Source organism: Mirounga leonina, unplaced genomic scaffold (assembly GCF_011800145.1).
Source record: "Mirounga leonina isolate KUSES-001 unplaced genomic scaffold, KU_Mleo_1.0 Mir_165, whole genome shotgun sequence".
Classification (NCBI taxonomy): domain Eukaryota; kingdom Metazoa; phylum Chordata; class Mammalia; order Carnivora; family Phocidae; genus Mirounga; species Mirounga leonina.
Genome location: NW_023270415.1, coordinates 53283133 through 53309464, shown reverse-complemented (window position 1 = coordinate 53309464; position 26332 = coordinate 53283133). Strand labels below are relative to the sequence as shown.

The 26332-nt window shown below is 34.1% G+C and overlaps 1 protein-coding gene across 4 annotated transcripts in view; it reads right to left on the bottom strand.

The window, feature by feature from the left end:
- Window positions 1–26332, bottom strand: part of EMC2 (ER membrane protein complex subunit 2) — a 54336-nt gene that overhangs the window by 27282 nt on the left and 722 nt on the right. For 3 of the 4 annotated variants that reach the window (XM_035011759.1, XM_035011758.1, XM_035011757.1), the window contains exons 2-7: window positions 20357–20470; window positions 19794–19858; window positions 16819–16904; window positions 11391–11448; window positions 2975–3060; window positions 2764–2823 (exon numbers count right to left, since the gene is read on the bottom strand). In XM_035011759.1, the coding sequence (XP_034867650.1) occupies window positions 2764–2823; window positions 2975–3060; window positions 11391–11448; window positions 16819–16904; window positions 19794–19858; window positions 20357–20470 (469 nt within the window). Of the gene's footprint in view, window positions 1–2763; window positions 2824–2974; window positions 3061–11390; window positions 11449–16818; window positions 16905–19793; window positions 19859–20356; window positions 20471–21207; window positions 21343–26332 lie in introns of those variants that run through there. The other variant, XM_035011760.1, reaches the window with a different exon arrangement.

Genomic DNA, 26332 nt, shown 5'->3' with positions numbered 1-26332 from the left:
CAGTAACTTACCTCTTTGCCAAAAACAAACAAACAGTAAAGTGAAAAAACCCTACCTACTACAATGACTTGCCCAAATAGGTTAAAGGAATTAAATGAACAGATTCTGATTTTCATATAGTTTCAAAAAATCTGGAGATATTTATTTCCACTCACCCTAAACCTGAATATTCCCTCTGTGTTCAATTAGAAAAAATAAATGGGAGGTCATTTTGTAAATAACTAGCTTCAAGACCAAAAAAAGTTTTGTGATACAAGATAAAAGAAGAGGTTGAACACAATTATCATTTCCCCTAAAAGGAAATTACTTTTCAGGTGCTTTTTTGTCTTTTTATTTCTTGATTTCTTGGGATTTTTCAGGTCATTTCTCTTAAGTATACATTCAACTCTATCTCAGTGAACTCTTTAGAAACTCAAAGCAAAACTGAATGTGGCAATTACAAGGCGAAGCAAATAATAGTAATAAATTTAATTATAGGTTAAAAATAAAGTATGGCCTATTTTAGAACTAAATATAAAACTATTAGAAACATATGCAAAAAAAATAAAACTGAGAAAGAAGAAAGAAAACAGAGGTGATATATTTATGTAGTTCTTAGAGGACATAAAGCAATAAAAACTGATATATCTGACTATATAAAAATATGACGTTTCTATAAGTTAAAAAATCAATATTAAAAAGACATATAACAAGGATATATTTGACAAGGCAAAGGTTCATATCATTTATATAAAGAGCTATTAAAATTTTTTAAAAGTTGTAACCAATTTTCACCTAACAAAATTTACAGACTAAAAAGAATGATAGCACCCAGTGTTAAGGGGATGTTAATAACTGCTGATGTGAGAGTAAACTGATGTTACCTTTCCAGCGAAGAACTAGAAATGATTTATCAAAACCACTAAAAATGTGCATATCATATAATCAAGTGATTCTACTTCTAAGAATTTAGTCCAAGGAAACAAAATAATTAATACAGAATTATAGTAAAAATGAAAAAAAAAGAAAAGAAAAAAAAAAACAAGCTTTCTATTCCCCTAGGAAACTGATTAAGAACACTAGAGTACATTAATAAGATGGTATAATATAAAGCCATTAAAATCACATAGTGAAATATTTATTGTGATAAGGAATGTCTGTCAAAACATAACTAAGTGAAAATCATAAACTATAAAAGATAATTCTATCTTAGGTTTCTGTTTCAAGAGGTACTGAAGAAAAAAATATAAACTGTAGATAAGTTAAGATGATGCAACTACACTCAATTTGGTCTTTACTCTTTATTGTGTTTTCCAAATTTTCTTCATTAGGTATCTCTTTAATTAAAAAAATTCTTTGATTATTCTGAAATGTTTTTTAAAGCTTTTAATCACACCATCTTCAAAAGGCACAAAACCATTTTAAATAACTGTCATCTGTTTTAGGGACAAAATAAAACTAATGTTAATTGTTTTACTGCACTCCAAAAACTCAGTTTCATGTTATTTAAATTATATACTATATACTTTACAAATGTTGACTTTAAAGCTATGAAAAATGGAACACCTGAACTAATATAACACTGTATGTTAACTATACCAGAATAAAAATAAAAATAAATTTTGGAAAAAAGCTATGAAAAATGGAAACATCACCATTTAAGCCAAATGCCCTACCACTCTCACATACATAAGAGAATCCTGAGTACGTTTACGTATGTGATCATATAAGCATACATACATCTAATATGTCCGTGATTCAGGAAATAATTTCCTAATGGAAAAAAAAAAAAAAAGATTCTGACAGCCAGAGCACAGAAGAGAACTGAAGAGTAGTTCCCACAATACAGTACATATTCATTAAATCACAGCTATTACTTTTATTTTAGCCTCTGGTTTTACTAGAAATACGCAGATAACTACCTTAATTCTCCATTTCACATTACACATATAGCCCTGGGCAAAGCTAAGACATAGTGTCTTCATTCTATCTTATTTCCTGCATCAGCTATTTGTAGTATGAGAATGAGGTTAACTATTCATACACAGTAAGAATATGCACATGAGAATCTGATTCTATTCCCTCAGAAAGAAGAAACGAAACAATGTGATATACTTCAGATTTAGAAGAACTAAGGGGAAAAAAAAAAATCCTGCCTGTAGATGGAGTTTAGCATTAACGCTGCAATATTAGAAAACTTGCACTAAGACGAGGCTAATCCTCTCACACTGGGATTTCCTCCTGTCACTGCATCAATAAAAAAGCTAACAAAAACATTAAATATCCAATAAGCAAGTTCCTACAGCATTCAACATTCTTGATCATTCCTGGTCTTTTACCCAGGCAACAGAATGCTTCTACTTTGGAAGAGTTGATTCTCTTAATACGAAGGCTAATAAATGCATACAATTGACAGAATTTTTAAACAGCAGGGAGTATAATACTCTTTGTATATTAGAACAATTTAGACTCTAAAAATTCACAATTTTGAACCACTAAAAATAGCCTTAGCTCAGCAAATGCAGACCTTTCTAATTCCAAGGAATCCATCTGTATTTGAAAAAAAAACTTATCTCTCAAACAAAAATAATTTAGCAAAACACAAATGACCTAATTAAAGCAATTCACATATTATAGACAACAAACTGATGATTTTTCATTTATTTATTTTTTTCATTTAAAATGACATGATTCATATCCTCTCACCGAACTTTCAGAAACCAAGTCTTCTGAACTTATATAATAGTGATAAAAACTGCACTCCTACTAAAATTTACAACTTACTCATGTTCATTGATATATAGTTCTGCAAGTTCATGCCAAGCTTCTTGGTCCCCAACAAATCTGGTGAGAGGAAAAGGGGGGGAAAAAAAGTGTGTAGATATTCTGTAAATGAACAGCATGGAGGCAAAAAGGAAAATCAAATGCAAATTCCATTTTAATTAAAAAAGATTTATCAGAATAACAAAACACAATCCTCTTGTAAGACACTCACTGTTCCAGATACTCATTCAGTTCCCGAATGGCCTCCACATTTTTCCCCTGAGCTTTTCGAATGGCAATCTTACGCTTTCTTGCAGCCTATGGGTTGACATTAATAAAGGATTAGGCCCTCATGATTCCCTGGGTTTTTGTAAAGAAGGTAATTTGACTGTGCAAATTATTATCTCAATGCCAGTGAAATTCCATTGTAGAACTACTGCTTAGTGGGAGTTTATAAACATACCCCATGACATCCCACTGGGGAATTCAAACATTCCTCTAACAATCACATATGCTTTACTTTTGATGTACACAATGTATGCATCATTTCATTCAAATAAATAACCATCCAGATTCTGATAATTACAAGCCAGCAGGGAATCCTAATCTTTACCCAGCCTAAAGTCCTTTACTCTGTCTCATTCATAAGATTTGTATGTTAAGAGATAGAGGGATAGTGGAGATTAGGAAAAAAAAAAAATCTCACCATGGCCACATGAATTATAAAATATAGCTCCTGATAACTTTTTTCACAGTTTTAAGAGAAATAACTACCTGTAAGTCTTTCAAGAATAACACAGGACCAGAAAAAAATATTTTATAAATAAACAAAACAACTAAACTTGCATTTTAAAGTTTTAAAAATGATAAATATAAATATCAGTGTCATTGATTTATGCATTCATCAAATATGTACTGAACATCTGTTTGACAGGTACTGTGCAAAACAATGAAAATATGAGGACAAGAACAGATAATTCCTTATTATCTCATGAGAAACTCATGAGAAAAAGACACAGCAAATAAAAAGACAATGATAGAGATATCTAGGGTGTCATGCAACATGGAGGAGAGCCTAACACAGGCTGCGGCAGAATGGAGGAGGTGTAAGGGCCAGAAGCAAAGAGGGCCCCAGATGTGATACCTGTACTGAAATAGAAAGAGCAAGGATACATTAAAAAAGCAAAAGAGGGAACTGTTTGAAGGACAGGGTATAGATGGAGGAACATAGAACAAAAGTAAAGAAGACAGCAACAGTGTGTGTAATCAATATTATCCTTTTGAGGCTGGAGTTAACAGGGACTGGAGGGCACTATGCAAATTATTAAATTTGTATCTCTTCCATCTCTGTTTAATTCAATGCAGATAGCTAAGCAATAAAACAAACAAAAGCTATAGCTAAGTTAAGTTTATTAATTATGAATATGATTGTTATTGTTTTATATAATACACACTCCACAAGATGTAGACAAGGAAAGTAAAATGAATGGGGCCTCTTTGACAAATGGAGCTACCTGTCATGGGTGGAAAAGGTGGGGGTTTTTCTCTGAAAAAGTGAGAGTCAAAAAATCAGAGAGAATCAAGAGACTCCCAATAAATAAGGCCATGAGTGATATTTATAGTAACAATGATAACAACATTTTGGCAACAAAAAATGAAATGTGTTAAAAAATGTATTATCCTTGATTATTCAGCTCATGCCAAAGGCCTAACACAATGCCTGCCAAACGGTAGGTACTCAAATATTTTTGGAATAATTTCACTATGTACAACAATGAAAGTGCCATAATAAATGTACCATTTAAAAAGCCTCAAGAATTCAGAAAGGAAGTAAAAGAAAAGCTCTAAAAGTAACTCAATCCTAAAGACTTTACGAAGAATATTAGACTTCAAATGAGAGTCTTCTCCCAAGTTCTTCTGAAAATAGGTGATGGATAAATTAACATATAATTAAGAAACTAATTTATTTTGGATATATCATATCTAATTTCACCAATCCAACATCATTTGAAACATTTAACTCTTTATTCCTTTCATTTATCATAATACTACTTCTTCTATAGACAATATGGTAGAACAGAGTCCACATTTTAAAATAAGAAAGACAAGAAACAAATCCCAACTCTTGGCACTTACCAGCTTTCTAACCAAAGACAAAAATACTACCACATGCTGACATAAGAACCAATTTTTACATATCATGATAATTTTAAATAAGCATTAAAGAGGGATTTCATTTCTGGCCAAGACGGGATCAGATTTACCCTCTTGCCTGAACCAACCAAAGAACTAGATTAAATATGCAAAATAATTTTTAAGGCACAGGACAACAGGCAACAAAGAACAGTGCTCCCTGAGGGGCTGGAAACAAATGAGGTGAGCCCTGTTTTTATTGCCCTGGCTCATCACTGCTTTGAGAGAGTTTCAGGGGTCCTGTGCAAGAAGAGAAAATAAGGTTGAGTTCAGTGGACTCCGTGAGTTGAGAAGGAGCGGAGAGCTCAGGAAGATTAAAGGCTAGAGTTTGTAGACATAGCACTGGAGAAGAAAGAATACAGAATAAAAACTCTAGATTCCTCTTAAATCTCAAGGGCTTCCCTCGAGTACTCAGCCTTGTACTGATCAGTGCATGTGTGTGAAAAAACTACCCAAAGCCAAGGAAAGAACCACCAGAAAAGTTTAGGGGGAAGTGTCTGGAGCTCACATAGGGCTGGGAATAGTGCCTCTTGTACCAGCCATACTGGAAAATGCCATGATTCCTGTGGCACTGGCTAGAATACCCAGAAGGATGTAATGGGGAGTAACTAGCTAGCCCTATAAGCACTTTCTGGACCTCTCTAACAGAGACCCAAAAGGATCAAATTGTTTTCAAGTAACTTAATTATATCCCACAAGAAAGCTCAAGAACATATTTGGGGAATATAAAAATGGAAAAGAGCAAAGAGAACTTTTGAAGATGATAGTTTTGTTCACTATCTTGACTGTGGTGACGGCTTCACAGGTGTATACAAACATTAAAACTTAACAAATTGCACACCCTACTTAAATATATGCAGTCTATTCTACATCAATTATATGTCAAAACAGTTTTAAAATAGTATTAATTGGACTAAATGTTAAGTAGAGTCTTGACTATTTATCAATTATCATTTATTTCTTTTAGTTTTTTTTTTTTTCCTGTAAAATATGTCAATGTTCTGAATTTTTCTAAATGTCTCATTTGGATCAATCTTTGCAAATGTCAGTTTAAGTCTTAAAAATGAAAACTGTTCTACATTTTATAAGTGATTTTAATAACAGAATTCCTATTATAAAATATAAAATATTAATGACCATGAACAAATCTTCATCAAACTTGCTACATGCCTTCTGTAACATTATGTATAAGGGGGCTACCCAGCAATTCTTCCTGAAACTCTTGTCATATCTTAAAAAATAAGGTACGGGGTGGGGGGGTAGGCGGGGGGAGGGATACTACTTAGGAAAGGATTAAAGGATTAAGGTCTACCAGCAAAATACAATCTACATCTCTCCCTACTGCAGATTCTGGGACCCAGAAAGAAACAGACCATTGGCCAACAGAAGGAAAGCAGTATTCTGGGTTCTTCCAGGGCTTATGCCCATGATCGTGGGAAATGTGACATTCTAAAAAGCATCTTCACCCTTGGCACAGAGGCAATTACATCTAATTCTAAAACAAAACTTCAAATATTTGATAAATCACAATAGGCAGTTCACAATTCAAGGTAAAATCTGATCTTTCTGAAATATGAAATTCAACTAAAAAGACAATAATTAACATACTTCCTTCTGAAAAGTATTCATTCAGCAAGTATTCACTGAAGACCTACCATATGCTAGGCATTAGTTCATGCAATGGACATAATTTTTTCCCTCAAGGAGCTTTCAAAGGAAGAAAAGCCTACTTTTATTTTAAAAGCAAGCAAACAAAAACCTGACTGGTGCTTAGGCAACCTAAGGGATAAAAGCTCAGTGAACCTAATCCAATATTTGACTCTCACAGGTTAATGACTAAAACTTCCACATTTGAGAGTTACCCTTCTAAAAACCATTCACGGCTAACTAATTTTAATTGTTTGTGTACTTTCACTGCAAAATATTCTTTCATCCATTCCCTATCCCTTCCAATTCCACTTGTCCTAGGTTTAGACCCCATAATCTCTGGCCTAGGACTGAGGGGCCTCCAAATTACAAATTATTTCATCTCTGCACCTCCTTCAAACTATCTCCCATATTATTAACAAAGTTCTTTCTAAAAATATCTGGTGGTATTTCCCTAATCAAAATTTGACTTTATTGTCCATTTTCTTTTTTTCTTTTTAGAGAGAGCAAGCGAGTGTGTGAGAAGGGGGTGGGGCAGAGAGAGAATCTTAAGCAGGCTCCATGCTCAGAGCCTGACACGGGGCTTGACCTCACAACCCTCAGATCATGACCTGAGCCGAAATTAAGAGTCAGATGCCCAACAACTGAGCCACCCAGGCACCCCATTCATTGTCCGTTTTCTAAGAATAAAAATTAAATTCTGAAGTGTCACATACGAGATTGGCCATATAGGCCATCTTGTTGCATCTCCAGTCACTTTGTACAATGAACCAATTCAGAGCTATATTGTTCCTCAGAACCCCAATTTTTCTCAGAGGTCAATGAGTAGGGAAGAAGGGAGAGGTTAACTATGTAGAGCACCAGAACCATGCCCTTTCTTCAACAAGAACAGAAATAAAATCTCATTTGAAAAACATATTGAAGGAGGAAGTTAAGAGAAATACAAATGGCTTTTTAAGCACATTAAAAGATATTCAACATCACTCATAATGCAAATTATAACAAGATCATGTTTTTTACCAATTAGACTGGCAAAGGTTAAAAACAAAAAAGCTGATAGTATACCATGTGGGAGGATACAGGAGAAGAAGCACTCTCATTCCACAGAAATGAATATGGATGGCTAAAAAGCCTTTGTGGGAAGGAAATTTGGTAACATCTATCAAAATTTAAAATGCATGGATCTCCAGACTTAGATTCCAGAGGAGGAATCCATCGTACAAATGACATTCACTGCAACGCTGTACCTGGGAGGAAGATATCAAAATCAACCTAAGGGTTTATCAAGGGGGACTTACTTCAAGAAACTGTTTTTCAAGAGACTTTTTTTCATACATCATGCAACACAATGCTATGCAGCTATTCAGAGGATGTAAGGATGTGCTGACATATAGCATGATCTTTACAACGACTGCAAGGTAGAATATGCCACCATTTGCATTTCCAACAACTCTCTCTGTAAAAAGGGATACACTGATACACAAGTGCATATTTGTGTGTGCACAAGGGAAAAATCTCTGGAAGAACACAAGGGAAACTGTTAATAATGTTTGCCTAAGTGAAGGAGGATGTGAGATCAGGGGTGAGAAGAAAGACTTATTTTTCACCATATATTCTTTTGTATTGTTTGTAATTTTTAACATGGGTATGTATTACATTTTCAAAAAAATATTTCACAACCTTTTAAAAATAGATGGGGGGAAAAGTCCATTTCAGCATCCTCCCTAAAGAAAATTTGAAAACTTCCTTTCTAATCACTTTATTCTTTCTTCCCTAGGTAGACTTTGTACTTAAATAGTGCCAAGGTTTCATTCATGAGATAATGAGGACATTCCACGGTCCATCATCTTTGCTTCATTTCAACCACACTCATCCTTCAAGGCCCGCAAGGCTCAAAAATCACACAAAAAGTGACTAAAAATTTAACAGACTATTTTCAAAGTCCATAATCTGCTCACTACACCACTCTGCATCCCTAAGTACAAGGTCAAGTGGGTGTCTAATTTGTTCTATTCCCAGCACACTGTAAGCACTCAACAAATGTTTTTTTGAAAGATTAATGAATGCATAGGAGAAGGAAGCAGAGCTCCTTAAAACCTGAATGAACAACCTCATTTCTATACTGGACATCTAGAAACATAGAGGCACAAGACCAATAATAGAGTCATATGATCACTTTTATACAACGCAAAGAAGAGCTAAGTGTAAAAGCTTGAATTATAACTATGGATGAGGGTGCAACTAGACTTTCCCACCTTTGAGGTAATACTTTACAGTTGCTTTGAAAAAAGAAATTGTGATGTCTTCTATACTGCCACTTAACTGTTTATGTAACTGAATTCTTCCCCTACTAGACTTAATGAGCTCTAGGTCTTATATGGTTTGGTTATCTCCCTCAAAGTCTACCCCAGTGCTTTCTATGGATACATTGACAGAAACTGTCTTCATTCTTAGTAACACCAACATTCTGGTGGCTCATGACAGACACTCAATAAACATTTACAGAAGGACAGAAGGGACTAAGGGGACATTAGATAAAGACAATATTTAATGAAAAAATAATACATTTAGCAAAGCTGAATTTAGTCACTTTGTTTTAAAATGTTTACCTAGCAACTAAAGGATTTAGTTACTACCACCTCTTACATGGTCTATGAATGAAACCATTTGGGTTTTTCTTTTAGTCAATCTTAGAGCCATAGAATATGAAAAGTACTACGAACACAGAGAAATAATTACATATTATCTTAGAGCCTGAAAAAGTGAAATAACTTATTAAAAATATCTCCAACTTAAACTAACACAGAAGCAAAATGTTTGACTCCTAATTCCAAGAAAATAAATCAAAAGTTATTGACTTTTAACCTGGTATTAAAAAAAAAAACAAACTTTTTTCAGAAACTTGATTTCATATTTTCAATATTTGGCTACGTGAAAAATGAATACCTTTGAAATTGTAGTGAAGTCTTATAACTGAAATAAGTACATGAGAAAAGCTTCAGGAAAAGAAAAATGGTGCTATTTTATTAAAACAGGTGGCAAGTGATTAGGATAGTTAAGATTAAAAAAATTATTCAGAACTTTCCAATTTTAACTCTTTTATTGGAAATATGTAGATAAACTAATAGAAGCTCTATTTTTGATTTTTTGTTTTGTTTTGTTTTTTTATAATGGATAGGCTTGCAGCTCTGTCAAAACTTTTCCTTGAACTTTGTATATGCTGAGAAGCCTCACAAAATAATAAATACTTGCTATTCAACTATCTACCTCTACCTTCCCCCTGCCCCCCCAAAAAAGACCTAGGAAGTTTCCAGAGAAAATTTCCCTGGGATGGATAATATTAAAAGCAAAAATCTAAACCATTTCACTATATATATATAACCACACTGTATAACTTACACAACATTACTTGTCAATTTTATTTCAATAAAGCTGAAAAAAGACTACCATTTAGGCAACAGATGTAAGTATTACCACAGAGTATCAGAAGGGACAAGCAGAGATCAGGGATTTATGACCAATGAATGCCTGTGATAAATGCTAACTGAATATTGCACACTTAGATATTAAATAATTGCCCAATATAGCATAAATAATTACTTAAATTGAGTAAAGTAACTAAAGTTCAATTATCAAGTATATTTGCATCTTATAATCCATAATTATACATTAAATGGCTTTTTAAAAATGTGTATTTTTAATGAAACACTTGCCAAATAAGAGAAAACTTTCACGTATTTGTGTTGTGTTAATATAACAATATCTCCTTCTATAAAAGGACAAAACAAACCCAACTGGTTTTTGTTTAAAAATTTTAAAAATATGATTTTCTTTTAGCAGGCACGTGTGCATGGACATAATAAAAAAAACATTAAAATGCCTGATATGTTATCTAAAATCTCTCTAACTTTTCATTGAATAGAAGGTAAGTCTGAGGAAAGCCATTATGCAAAAATAGTAAACTAAAATGTTCTCAAAATTAAAAAAAATCTTCAGGGTATTTTTTTTTTTAAGATTTTATTTATTTATTTATTTGAGAGAGAGAGAGAGGGGAGAGGGTCAGAGGAAGAAGCAGGCTCTCCGCTGAGCTGGGAGCCCGATGTGGGACTCGATCCCAGGACTCCGGGATCATGACCTGAGCCGAAGGCAGTCGCTTAACCAACTGAGCCACCGAGGTGCCCCTCTTGAGGGTATTTTTAAAACAAAAATACCACATAAGTATATTTGGAACAAATAATCTGCCCAATATACTGATATACCTGTTCAAATCAGGATAAAGTAAAGATGTTATCTTATGGGAAACACAATATACATATTTCTTCTTTATACATATATACATATATGAATATATGTAAACATGTATATTACATATACCTATATGCATTCCTATTCAAGTATAAGGCAGAAAAAAGCAAAACCAAATCAAAACACCTTTATTAATTTCATATACCAATTACTATGACAACTTCTCTCATTTTTCATTGAGACAACTAAAATATAACTACTCAAACAAGTTATTTTATCATAAACTTCAAAATACTACAAATCCACTGAGCTCTGCTGGGCTTTTTTGCAAACACATAAAATTCTTTCTTTCTAAATTTCCACTAGTTCCTAATAAGATATCCTATGAGTCAAATTTCACTGAAGAGTTTTAAGTCTCTTTTAAAAATGTGGCCCCCAACAGAAAGTATTTAAAAAGATAAAACCTGGTTTCATATGTATTTTTCCATTATTTCAAAAACTGAATTAATTTCATCTTTTAAAACAAAATTTAGACAATCTTCAGGGCAATTCAGCTAACTTACAGTGTTAGTTGGATCTTCTTGTAAAATTCTATCATATAGTTGTACAGCATCATCATATCTATATAAAAAGAAAAAAAAATCAAGAATCATTATTTTAAATTTTAGTGACAAATAGTAAATACAGAAAAAGATTAAACTGGCAGGACTTTAAATGCATTTAAAATTGCAATCCAAGTCTCTTCTGATCTTCATGTAACAACAGATATTTGCTACAGTATCATTTTTTACAGAAAAAAATTCATGTATAAAGTATTTATAGAAAAACTTACTTAATATACTGATTCATGAACAACAACAACAAAAGAGATGAACAAAAATGCACTGATTCAATCTGGCCGAAATACAAAGGTAAAAACTAGCAACACAAAGATACCTTTATGGTCCTAGGTATACCTAGAATTACAGCCAATAAAGCATAAGAACAAGTTTAATTTTAATAAACAAATCCATAAGGAAATGATCTGTGATTTAATTCTCTTTAATGAATACTTATGATAGCTTTTCTTAGTTGAGTTGGTTCAGTTCAATTCATTAAGCACCTGTTAAATATACACCTGAAATACACTCTCGTGGGTTACAATCTTATAAAGGAAATAGTTAACAATTTATCAATGAAAAAAATAATCAAATATTTCAGCATATGACTAACAAGGCAAAATAAACATTATGTGATAGGGAATCAAGGGGAAGGATACATCAAAAATCACATAAAGAATATCATATACTCTTATATTTGGGAATCTTGTTTAGGGTGTAAGGGAATAACTGATTCTGAAATTCCTTCCTATCCATAACCCTAACTCTACTCCAATCAATTTCTCCATTTCTAGATACAGATCTTTAAAGAAAACAAAGAACAATGTTTAAAAACTTTCACAGCAATGTTTCTAAAACTAGGAACAACAGCTAAATTCTTGAGATCTATTCATAAGTTTCCTAATTTTTTAATTTTATATTTTTCTCTTAATGATATTCAATATATGAATATTCTATTATCATAACAATGACACATCTTTTAACTAAATACTGCCCCACAATTTTAGTGCCCAAGACTCTTTGTGATTATGATCATGCTAGTAGGTAAGAATATTTTAACTGTAGCAGAGAACTGAGAAAAATAAAAGCAGACTTAATTTGTAAATGTGTTCATACCATACAAAGACCAAATAGCATCACTGCACACTAAGTCAATCAGACTTGAGTAGTTCAAATTAAATTAGTTTGGACCTCAAACACATGGTAATATAGAAGTATGTTAGCCTCAAAAGAGCCTGCAACTAAATGGGGAAACCTAAAATAAAATCATTAAATAGTAATAAAACAAAACAATGAAGTATATAAATAAGGACAAAATAAATGTTATACAGCAAGGGTTCTCACAAGACAGAGTATATGAGAATCCCCTGGGAATCTTTTTCTAATTATATAATCTCTGACAAACACACTGGGAATAACAGAAGATAATAGGAAACCATTCATTTCATTAATATAACAATAACCTGAATTTTAGTAGTTTTCTAGTTTTTTGGGTTTTTTATTAGAAAACCTACATTGTTTTTATAGTTGTACAAAAACTATACACATAGTGGCACCTGGGTGGCTCAGTCAGTTAAGCATCTGCCTTTGGCTCAGGTCATGATCTCAGGGTCAGGTCAGACTCCCTGCTCAGCAGAGTTTGCTTCTCCTTCTCCCTTTGCCCCTACCCCCAGGTTATGTGCTCTCTCTCCCTCTCAAATAAATAAATAAAATCTTAAAAAAAAAAAAAAACTACACACATAAAGTATTAATACCTAGTTTTATATTTAAGTTTTACTATAATTAAAAAATAGTAAGTTCTGTAAAAACTATGATGGTTAATTTTTCTAACTGAGCGTGATGAATATCAACTTGACTGGCCATATGGTGCCCAGATTAAATACTATTCCTGGATATGTCAAAGGATACTTCCAGGTGAGATCAGCATTTGAATCTGTGGGCTCAGTAAAATAGAGAGCCTTCCCCAATGTGGGTGGACATTACCCAATCCCATGAGAGCTTGAATAAAACAACTGCAGAGGAAAGAGGTGTTCACTGCCTCACTACTTGGGCTGGAACATCTCATCTCAACTTCTCCTGCCCTTAGTCTGGAATTTACACCATCGACTCTCTGGTGCTCAGGCCTTTGGACTTGGACTGAGACTGAACACTACATCACCAACTTTCCTGGGTCTCCAAGTTGCAGACAGCAGATTCTAGGACTGCTCAGCCTCCATAATTGCTTCATAATAAATCTCACCCTCTCCCTATGCATCCTTCCTCCCTCCTCTCACCCCTATATATGTACAGCAATATCTTCTTGGCTCTGTTTCTTTAGAGAATCCTAATACACTGAAGGTCCACAAGAATTTACCTTTAGTCAGCAATGTTCTCAAACCTACTTGTCTATTCTCCTGCAGGGCTTCTTTTAAAAGAAAGATCTGGATTACACCCCTAACAAAGTGATCTCAGTTAAGTGGGGAGCAGGCAACTACATATTTTTTTTTAACATGCCACAGATCACTCTAATTCAAAGACACATAGTAGTCACTTTAAAAAAAAAAAAACAGCAAAACCTTACTTACTGAGTAAAATGATTACATGAGTTTCAATTAAAGAGTAAGGCTTAAAGAATTAGAGTTCAGTAGGTGTCATAGAAAACTTGACTTAAAAATAAATTATTGTTACCATATCAATTTTTTTGTTTAGTTAGAAGATGGGTAGAGGGATAGTAACTATTAAAATGTGTGCTTTGAAACTAGTACCTCTCAAATCTTTACAAGTTAATTTTAAAAATCATTCATCTTAGCACTGGGTGTTATACGCAACTAATGAATTATTAAACATTACATCAAAAACTAATGATGTATTATATACTGGCTAATTGAATTTAAATAAACAAAAACAGAAAAATAAAAAAGTCATTCATCTTGGACTCTGGGGTGTGTTTGGCTATTCACACATTTTAAGAATGCTCTAGAAATTTATACTATTTGAAATAAAACAAAAAGTGATATTAGAGTAAAACACTGATTCAGGAACAGTCCTTTGTAGATTTCTTCCTTTTGTCCTTTGATTCAAAATTACTTTCTGCTAACCTAAAATAATACTATTTTATTTATTTTTCTTTATCTATGCCCTTCACTTGCTTACAGAGACAGTCTAATGGGATTAAACTGTATATATACACAAACACATAAACTAAGGAATAAAGGGATTAAGAAAAATTGTATCAATACATTCTGCTTACTAAAAGCTACTATGACGTACAAGTTAACTCTGTCTTAACCTAAAACACCAAATTAAAACACTGATGAAAGAAACTGAGAAAATCAAAAGATATCCATGCTCATGGATTGGAAAAATACTGGTAAAATTGTCATACTACCTAAAGTAATGTAATGATTCTGTGCAATCCCTATCAAAATTCCAACGGCATTTCCCACAGGACTAGAATAATCCCAAAATTTGCGTGGAACCACAAAACACCCTGAATCTCCAAAGCCATCCTGAGCAATCAGAACAAAGCTGGAGACATCATACTTCCTGATTTCAAACTATATCACAAAGGTATAGGAATCAAAACATTATGGTATTGGCATAACAACATAAATTAATGTAACACATAAATTAATGTAACAACAGAAAATCCAGAAACAAACCCACACATGCATGGCCAACTGATTTACAAAACAGAAGCTAAAAATATACAATGGGAGAAGGATAGTTTCTTCAATAAATGGTGTTGGGAAAACTGGACAGCCACATGCAAAAAAATAAAACTGGACCACTACCTTTACACCACACATAAAAATCAACTCGAAATTGATTAAAGACATCAACATTAAGACCTGAAATAGCAAAATTCCTAGAAGAAAACATAAGCAGTAAGCTCTCCGATGTCAGTCTCGGTGATGATTTTTTAGATTTGACACCAAAAGCAAAAGCCAACAAGAGCAAAACTAAAGAAGTGGGACTACATCAAACTCAAAAGCTTCTGTACAACAAAGAAAACATTCAACAAAATGAAAAGACAACCAAGGCAGACATACAGGTACATGGCAAACAGGTACATGAAAAGGTGTTCGACATCACTAATCAACAGGGAAATGAAAATCAAAACCACAATGAGCTACTACCTCACACATATTAGAATGGCTATTATCAAAAAGACAAGACATAACAAGTGTTGGCAAAGATTCAGAGAAAAGGAAACCCTTGTGCACTGTTGATGGGAATGTAAACTGGCATAGACACCAAGAAAAACAGTATGGAGGTCCCCTAAAAAAATTCAAAACAGAACTACCATTTGATCCAGCAATTCCACTTCTGGGTATTTAACCAAAGGAAACAAAATCACTATCTTGAAAAGATATTTCCAACCTCACGTTCATTGCAGCATTATTTGCAATAACCAATACATGGAAACAACCTAAGTGCCCATTGACAGATGAGTAGATAAAGAAGTCTGACATAATGGAATATTATTCAGCCATAAAAGAGAAAGAAATTCTTTCATTTATGACAACTTGGATGGACCTTGAGGGCATATGCTAAATGTAACAGTCAAACAGAGAAAGACAAATACTACATGATCTCACTGACATGTGGAATCAAAAAGAACACAAACTCACAGACACAGAGAACAGATTAGTGGCTGCCAGAGGTGGGCAGCGGGGGTGGGCAAAATAGGTAACAGTGCTCAAAAGGTACAAATCTCCAGTTATAAAATAAGTCCTGGGAATATAATGTACGGCATAGTCACTATAGTTAACAATACTGTGTTGTGTAAGTGAAAGTTGCTGAGAGAGTAAATCTTAAAAGTTCTCCTAAGAAAAAAAAAAGTATAACAATGTATGGTGATGGATATTAACTAAACTTACTGTGGTAATCATTTCACAATATACACAAATATCAGATCATGATGTCATACACCTGAAACTAATACAATGTCAATTATATCTCTTTAAAAAAATAAGTAACTTCTATACCTCAAATACCTGAAAGGGTACTACACATATGTCATTACTAATTCCCAAAACAACCCTGATAAATTGGTAGTACTCTCATTTTGCAGAGGAATAAGGCTAAAAGGCTTAAATAAGTTATATAATGTGCCAGATATACAACTAATAAATCCTAGAAACAGGATTTAAAACCAACCCTTACTCCAAAACACAATCCCATTTCACTAGGCCAGAGATGGTAAATGAATTGCACTCCTGTGTCAAATCCTATTTATTGGGAGTAACGGGCAAGATTTAGGCTGAAAAGCACTCTGACACTATTCTGGAGCTCAGTAGCAAAAGATCTTGCACGATTAATGATGTCGTCATGGAGGCAGGAGGACCTGTATCTAGACCCCATGCTTGCCATTTTAAAATGGGATCATACCGTTTTTAGATTCAGTTACCTTTCCATGGCTTCAAATCTCATGCCAGTTAGTCTTTTGACTCTGTGACTGCCAGGGAACTGTCTTCTCAACTCCTGAAGACAAAACTGAAAAAATAATCGGTAAAAAAGACTTAAAGAGTAGTAAGTACATTACATTACATACACTAGACGGGCTACAAGGAATGGCCTATATAGTCTTCTTAAATCACTTCATTAGTGTGCTCTAACAACATGAAGTGAAATTAACTGGTAATGAATAATGGGGTAAAAGAAGAACTCTGAAATTACAGTGGGAGCAACAATCAGTTCTCAGAAACTGATTATACTCTTAACTGGGAAAATAAGCAGGTCATGGGATACACTAATAACTCTTCAGATACCGCCATATTACTCCTCCTTCACAATTGCTTCCATAACGTGTTAGGCCCAACTTAAACGTTTATAACAACTTCCTGGCTTTTAGTTTCTATTATCTAAGCATTCTCTTGAAAAAATTAAGCTCTTTGACAGTACTCCCAAGTCCTGCAAATACTATAACACTATTTGCCCTGTTAATACATGCCCTCATGTATTAACCAATCATTTTGTCAGTACACATACCATGATTTGGGGTCATAAAACACAGACACCAAATCTGGAGAGTACCAATCTCCTTTGGGAGATATCCATAATTCACCCATCAACTTCAATAAATAAATAATCAAGTATTTTGAGCACCAACTATGTTCTCAGCAACATATGAGGATTTTAAGAGTCTTGGAAGCACTAGAAGTATTAAGGATTATAAAAATGGTCCATTCTAGTGCCCCAAAGCAAAAGTGACCAAAAAAATACCTTTCACTAGTGAAGAAACTATTAGTTAATAAGAAAGTAAGTTATAACATGATCTGGAAGTATAGCTTTCAAGAATGTGGCTAAAAATCTGCCACACTAAGAAAAATATTCAAGTTAGTCAAAACTGAAGATGATGTTCGCTTATTTCTTTGACACCACACAAAACTCATACTGTTTGGTCAATTAAGCTGTGTAGGAATTCTGAACATTAAAAAAAATACTGTGTTACAAAAAAAGCTACCATTTAATTTGATCTCCTGCTTTGGTTATCAACATTATCTAATTTGATTCTCCTACTTTATCAAATGGCATTTGGCTACTTAAAAAACAACTCAATATTTCCCTTAAGATGTAAGCTGCCACCTCTGTAAATATTTAAAAGACTATTTCAGGGTTCAGTTGGTTAAGTGTCCAACTCTTAATTTCAGGTCAGGTCATGATCTCACGGTCATGGGATCGAGCCCCAGGTTGGGCTCTGCACTGAGCATAGAGCCTGCTTGAGATTCTCTCTCTCCCTCGCCCCCTAACTCTCCCCCCTTAAATAGATAGATAGATAAATAAATAAATAAATAAATAAATAGACACTCATAGGTTCTGAAGGTAATCTAAAAGGTTTTACGGAATATTTTTTTTACTACTAGCAGCTCCACTGAAATTAGATGTATAGCCAACATAACATAATTAATTACCTTGGAAAAAAACAATGCTATTTCAGAGATGCATATATTCTCTGGTATTTCTACTTTCTGTTTGCATGTACTTTCTTTGTGGCTTAAATGAGGAAGTAGCATAAAGTAGTACTTAAGAACTCAGGATTATAAAATAGAACAAAAAAGCCAAAACCTCCACTTTTTGATTTATGAAATGAGTATAATGATAGGGTCAAGCAAAAATCAAATTAAGAAATAACTGTTAAGATTAAATAAAGTATGATATAAAGCAATTAGCACAGGGCCTATCACAAGTGTTCAAAAATATAGCTATTATCATTCTTTTATTTTAAAAGCAGTATTAATATTTTAAGTCATATCCTACACGTGTTAGATTTTCTAATAATTTAAGAGATACATTTACAACACTGCAAAAGAGTATTTAACATTATGTATAGATCTTCCACTTACGATAGGGTTACATCCCAATAAATCCATGGTAAGTTCAAAATATTGAAAGTCAAAAATGCATTTAATACATCTAATCTACTGGGCGCCTGGGTGGCTCAGTTGGTTAAGCGACTGCCTTCGGCTCAGGTCATGATTCTGGAGTCCCTGGATCGCATCCCGCATTGGGCTCCCTGCTCGGCAGGGAGTCTGCTTTGCCCTCTGACCCTATCCCCTCTCATGTGTTCTCTATCATTCTCTCTCTCTCAAATAAATAAATAAAATCTTAAAAAAAAAAAAAAAATACACCTAATCTACTGAACAGCATAGCTTAGCCTAGCACACCTTACACATGCTCAGAACACTTACTTTAGCCTATAGTTGGGCAAAATCATCTAACACAAAGCCTATTTTACAATAAAGTATCGACTATCTCATGTAATTTACTAAATACTGCACTGAAAGTGAAAAACAGAATGGTTGTATGGGTATAGAATGGTAATAAGTTTATCAGTTGTTTACCCTTCTGATCACATGGCTGACTGGGAGGTACAGCCCACTGCCACTGCCCAGCATCATGAGAAAGTATCATACCACCTACCATTAGCCTGGGAAAAGATCAAAATTCAAAGTATAGTTTCTACTGAATGTGTAATACTTTCACACCATCATAAAGTTGAAAAATCCTAAGTCAAATCATAAGTCAGTGACTCTCTGTTATGAAAGTCATTCAACAAGCCAAAAGATAAACTTGTTTTAAACTATATACTTCTTATTTTAAACTCTGTAATAGCATAATTTACCTCTTAACTAGATAACCTTCACCAACTAATTTAACCTCTTCAGTAAAAACTGGAATACTAAATACTTCCCAAGATTATTAAAAAGATTTAAGAACATTCCCTGTCCCAAAGTACCTAGTTAGTCTCTCCTATTCTTAAGAGTAGCACTGAAAACGACCTATAAAAGCATTCAAATACAAGCCATGTACAAAATTTTAGCTACTTATAATTCATGTAGCAAATTTAAAATAAAATAAAATATAATTAGTTTAAATACCTACCAATGCCAAGTCATCTCGACCATAGTCTAGGGCTGCAATCATCACTTGCTCATATATGATCCAAACTAGACACAGAGAGAGAAAAAAAATGAATTTAAGTAAAAATCTCCCAAAAGAAATTATTCTTCTTGTTTCTGATATCTTAGAGAACGTTACTTGCAACTGAAAATTGATTTATTATATATCTAGAATTAAGAAAGCATCCTTATGTGCTTTCAATAATGTAAAATATTTTAATCTTATAAGTTTAAAAAAATCTACTATTATTTAATACCTTTGTTCTTCTAAAAAATTCTTTATGAAATACATTTTGATCAGACCAGGACAATAGCCTTGTGAGCTTTAAAAGAAAAATACCTATTTGATTGCTTCACTACAACCAGCAATTAGAAATCCTTCTCAAAATAATGCATCATTAGACATCCTGAGAAGATTTTTTTAAAAAAGGACAAACCATAAATTGATATAAACAGCAGGAAAAACATAATAAAAAGATGCTTTAAAAAAAAAAAAAAACTAAAAACCAAAACAGAACACAAGCCAAGCATGAATAACGAACTTACTATCATCTCCAAGCTTAGAAGCATATTCATTAATTAATTCCTCTCCAACTTCCACAATTTGCTCACTGTTTCGTGAGTTTTCTTCTCTCCATTTTCTCATTTTATCTCGCATTTCTGAAAAAATAAAGTTTGTTATTACATATATATTTGATCAGTATCAAAAAATTGGTAAGGAAGTTGAAATCAACTTCTCAGGTAGAGAAAATAAAGTCACACTAATATAAGTCTATGGTATGTCAAAATTCATAAAGCAGAAAACCAATTTAACAAGAGCAACAGATCCTTTAGAAGATTAAAGACCTTACAACTGATGTTACAACTACAAAAGTAATGAATGGCATTGGTCCGCCACAAAGATCCTCTAATCCTTTAAGCAACTATGGATCTTCACTTTTTTGAAGTTACAGACAACTCTCAGAAACTGATAAAAGCTAGAGATAATTTTCCCAGGAAAAAAAAAAAAACACATAAAATTATACATAGAAATCTCAAAAATCCAAAGTACTCCTGAAGCTCCTACTCACTCAACAATGTAAAATTTCATAATCAGGGGATCATATTAGGCAATCAGCATTGAAAGGACAGTCATCACAAAACTTCCTTAATAACATTACAAAAGTATATATAATGTATAAAGATACACAACCATGCAAGAAAATAAACAGTGACAGATTCAGAACAAAGGAAATCTTTCAATTATATATACAATAATAAAAATGTAGAGTAAGGTAAAAAGCACTAGCAAACAAGTCACAAGAACCACTTTGCATATTATAAAACAAGAGGAAACAGGAATTTTAATGAACAGCATATTGACAGCAGGAATAATAACAAGGAAAAAGAAAGAGTACCTAATCCAGTAAAGATCTTTTTCATATAGTTATGGTAGAATGAAATGTCCAATTCGCCAATCACATAGATGCTTTCTTACTCCTACCTCTGAAAATCTAACATATTTATTCATCTGAAGTACCAACTTCTTCCTTCTACAGACACAGATATAGAATAGATTTAAACAGTTAAATTGTTGTTGAACACATGAGTTAAATAAACAATATGCTAGGCCCCTAGAGAAAAAGTATAGAAGAAGCACAACGGATTTTCACACTTTCGTATGCATTATCTGAGTCCCTATAGCTCAAAGTCTAAAACAAACAAACAAACAAAAAAACAAAAATCCAAGACAAAAACAGATCCTAAATGATCTGAGAAAATCAAATTAACACACAGTTAATTCCTTCTACTGACAACTAGAAATCAGCTTGACTCTTACTCCACAGAGGAAATAACCTTGAACTGAATCTTACAAGGTTGAAGAGGAAATGGACAAAAAAAAAAAGGTCATTCATACCCCACAGGTTAAGGGCTCAGTCCCACAAAACTGCCCCCACTTTAGACAGCAATCACAAGTCAGGGCCACCAATATTTCTGACCAACTGTCTATAAAGTCTGGGGTTCGGGTGCCTGGGTGGCTCAGTCGGTTAAGCATCTGCCTTTGGCTCAGGTCATCTCAGGGTCCTGCGATCAAGCTCCGCATCAGGCTCTCTGCTCAGCGGCGAGTCTGCTTCTCCCTCTCCCTCTGCCTCTGTGATCTCTCTCTCTCAAATAAATAAATAAAATCTTAAAAAAAAAAAAGTCTGGGGTTCTCACAACCACCTCCTTAGGTTTGCAAGAATGCCTCAAGGAACTCAGATAAGTGCTTCACTTATTATTATGGATTTATTATAAAAAATACAACTCAGGAACAGTCAAATGGAAGAGCTACATAGGGTAAAGGGGGGGGGGGAAGGGAAGCAGAGGAACTTCCATGTTCTCTCTAAGCGAGTCACCATCCCAGTACCTTGATGTGCTTAGCAACCTGGAAGCTCTCCAAACACCATTGCTTAAGGGGATTATGGGGATTTCATTCCACCGGCATGATTGATCTCCAGATGATCTCCCCTCCCAGGAAGTCAAGGAATGAGACTAAAATTCCAACCTTTTAATCTTGCCCTGGTCTTTTGGATAACCACCCCCCAACCGGAAGCAACCAGCCTCCAATCATCTCATTAGTAGACAAAAAGATACTCTTACAATTCTAGAAACTCCAAAGGTCTTAGAGGCTCTTGTGTCAGAAACCCAGAAAAAAAGACTAAATATAACAAAAACTGTTCCTATCAACCCTATCATTCAGGAAATTTCAAGGGTTTAGGAGCTCTGTGACAGGAACTAGCGACAAAAAAACAAATACACACCCCTTATCACATCACAACATATGTTATCTTTAGATCCACAGCATGGGTTCTCAAAACTCATTCAAACTCTATCCCCTATACCATGGTTCACTTACAGTCTTAAATCCACGTTCACTTTCAACCTAGCAGATTATTTTATTTTATCTTAAAGATTTATTTATGGGCACCTGAGTGGCTCAGTTGGTTAAGCAACTGCCTTCAGCTCAGGTCATGATCCTGGAGTATCAGGATTGAGTCTCACATCAGGCTCCCTGCTCATTTGGAAGCCTGCTTCTCCCTCTGACCCTACCCCCTCTTGTGCACTCTCTCTCTCAAATAAATAAAATCTTACAAAAAAAAAAAAAAAAGACTTATTTATTTATTTGAGAGAGAGAGTGCATTTAGAGGAGAGGGGCTGAGGGAGATGTAGAGAAAAACCCAAGCAGACTCTGCACTGAGCACAGAAGCTGACCTGAGGCTCAATCTCACGACCCTGAGATCACAACCTGAGCCAAAACCAAGAGTCAGACACTTAATCAACTGGGCTACCCAGTTTATTTTAAAAGAGGAGTAAGTGCCTTGGGAATATAAATTATTTAGTGTTTTACAGATCTCATCCATAACACTGTACCCTTTGCCCATATGCTGAACCCAAATTAGGCTAGCATTCAAGGCGCCAACCTAGCTCTTACCTTGAAAAAATTACCTTCACAAAACATATACATATCCATAAGAATGTATCTTTAGCTTAGAAGTGAAATCTCAGGGTATGTTCCATGAGATCTGGGATCCTGCCTGTCTTGTTTAGCACTGTATCCTCAGGAACTAGAACAGTGCTTAGTGCAAAGTACTCCAGATACGTATTTAATTAACATGTTATTTAGTATATAGGCTAATAGTTAAAGCTAGGTGTGAATGAGATCACCCACAGAAGGCATTTAACCTTTTAATTTTAGACTCTTTGAATCTGATGAGACCTTTGAACCCTCTTTTCCCAGAAAGATGTACATGTTTACATACATTCAATTTTACATACAATTTCAGGGAATTCAAAGACCACATAAAACTTACCCCTCCATCAGTCAGGATTCTATTGATCTCAGGTTTAATAACCACCAATAACAGATTAAGTAGAATGCTAAGAAAAGAACCATTAGGGACACTAAAAATCAAGGAGCAAATGGATATAGAAAACTCAAAAAGGAAAGGTCTGAAAAGTAAGAGGAGACCCATAATGTTATTATGAAACCAAGGAAAGAATGTTTCACGGTGTGATCTGTAACAACTAATATAGTGGTAAAAAAAACCACATTAGACCTGGCATTAGGTTTCCCTAGAAACCTTACTGGAATGAGAGGGCATGGAAACCAAATTATGTTGTTTGGATGACTGAATAAAGAGAAAGTAGAGACAATAAGTACTTTAATAATTATTTTTCCAACAAATATTCATTTAGTGCCTATTTCAAGCCAGGCATTGTGCTAGACATCCTATCCATATCCTGGCCAAATATCCTATTTTTGAGAAATTTGGCTATACCCTTCTTACAACTCTCTTTCCTACCTCCAAACTCCTAAGTAGTAACTCCTCTAACAAACATTAATTTTCAACCGGTTGAATAAGTAAACCATATATTCTACTTTTTTTATAGAGCCCAAAAGATCGTAAGTGTTAGACTTACTATATGGGTCTTTTATAAACGTGATAAATTTTCCTATCACAAGAATTATAGTACTTTTTGAACAAGCCATTTCCACAACCTTAATTCATGATGCTGTTCAATGGAATTCTTAAGGACACAGGTCCAACTGACATGCCCTCCCAAAAAAAATCTAAACAAAAAACTATCTCTAAGAGTCCTCTATCACCTTCTAAAATCCTAAAAATTTGTTACTCTAAGTTTCTGAAAGAAAAATCTAGATCACTCTTTAAAAGTCCCCTAAAATAGAACTCTGATTCTGGAAAGGTCTGAAACCTTCATTTTACAAATAAGCAAACTAGGGCGCCTGGGTGGCTCAGTTGGTTAAGCGACTGCCTTCGGCTCAGGTCATGATCCTGGAGTCCCTGGATCGAGTCCCTGGATCGAGTCCCGCATCGCAGGGAGCCCGCTTCTCCCTCTGACCCTCCCCCCTCTCATGTGCTCTCTGTCTCTCTCATTCTCTCTGTCTCAAATAAATAAATAAAATCTTTAAAAAAAAAAAAAATAAGCAAACTATATCCTATTAATAAAGTGAGCTGCCTAAGTCTACCTAAGATACTACAGAAATTTTTTCAATACTAGAAAAATGGCTTATAGTCTTTTGTGACAATTTGTTAATGTTTATTATTAATGCCATTAACAATTCACTTAGTCAACAAATAATGACTGAGCAACTCCAAAATGTCTAGCACAAGACCAAGATACGACTGGTCCCTCCCTCCATTCTAGGAGACAGAAGTTTAACACTTAACAAATTGGATAAGTACTTCAATAGTATGAGGACACAGAGTTAAGGGCCAGGAGTACATTTTGTTGCTTTTGTTGTTGTTTTTTTTTCTTTTTAAAAAATTTTAGTGGAGGGCTAAGGTAGGGTGGTAAAGGAAGGCTCTCTGAAGTTCGTGACCTTTGAGGGAAATTCTGATAAACAGAATATATAATGGTAGCAAGAATACGGCAAGAAAGGAAAAACACTCCTAGTGGAAGAAATAGCATCTGTCCAGCCCTAAGACAGAGGAGTAGGGGAATTCAACAAAAGTCAGCATAGCCAGCTCATAAAGTAAGGGAGAAAATAGTTAAGATAAAGCTGGAGACATGGGCAGGATCATATTTTTTATAAAGCACTTAATAGTTTAAAAGCACTTTAACATGCTCTCTTTTGTTCAATCATACTTGTGAAGTAGCTAATATTCATTATTCTAAATCCACTCCTCCTTAGAATACCCACAGGATAAAGTCCAAGTTACCTAGTTAAGTCACCTTGTCTGCTGATAGGTACGATAGTTACACATCTACTTGTTCCTACCATCTAAGAAACCTATATTGAACATACCTTCAAAGTAACACTTTCTAAAAAGCATGAAATATTTGAAACACTTTTTAAAAAGCATTAAAAGTAACAGCCACATATCTACCATCTGGCTTAAAAATATATCCTGACACAAGCCTTTTAAAACTATGTATTTTACAGGTCTGTCCTCTCATTAGACTGTGAACTCCCTAAAAGTAAGGACTGTGTGTTACTTAATTTAATATACCCAGGATCTAGCACAAAGCATTTAATACTTTTAATATAATGAATTCCCCAAATGCAGGTAGAAATACTTTTCACAGTGAGCTAGAGGCCACAAAACCAATGATAAATTATTGAATTCAGTTCAAGTATAAAGGAATTTTACCTTTTCCCATACATGTTTGCAATTTTGTAATACTGGATAGATACATTCACCATTAAATGGTCAATATAACTTTCAGTCCACATGTTATTAGGTCATTGTTTAAATATCTGAAGAAGGAATTCACTAAACAAATAAGCTATTAAAGTCTACTGTTAAATGATGAGAATAGAAATTTCAATTACACAACTTTCATGCCTTAGAGAAACTCGAGGCTCTTCTCTTAACCATGCTTCCCACTAAAGTTTTTAGGAGAACAATCTCTTACAGAATTGGTTCAAAGTTTGGCTGCTTCCAGATTTAAACAACACACTCCACCTTAGATTAAAGTGGGATGGGAAAACAAGCCCATCACACTTATGCATATGCCCAAGATAACCAGTTATTTCCC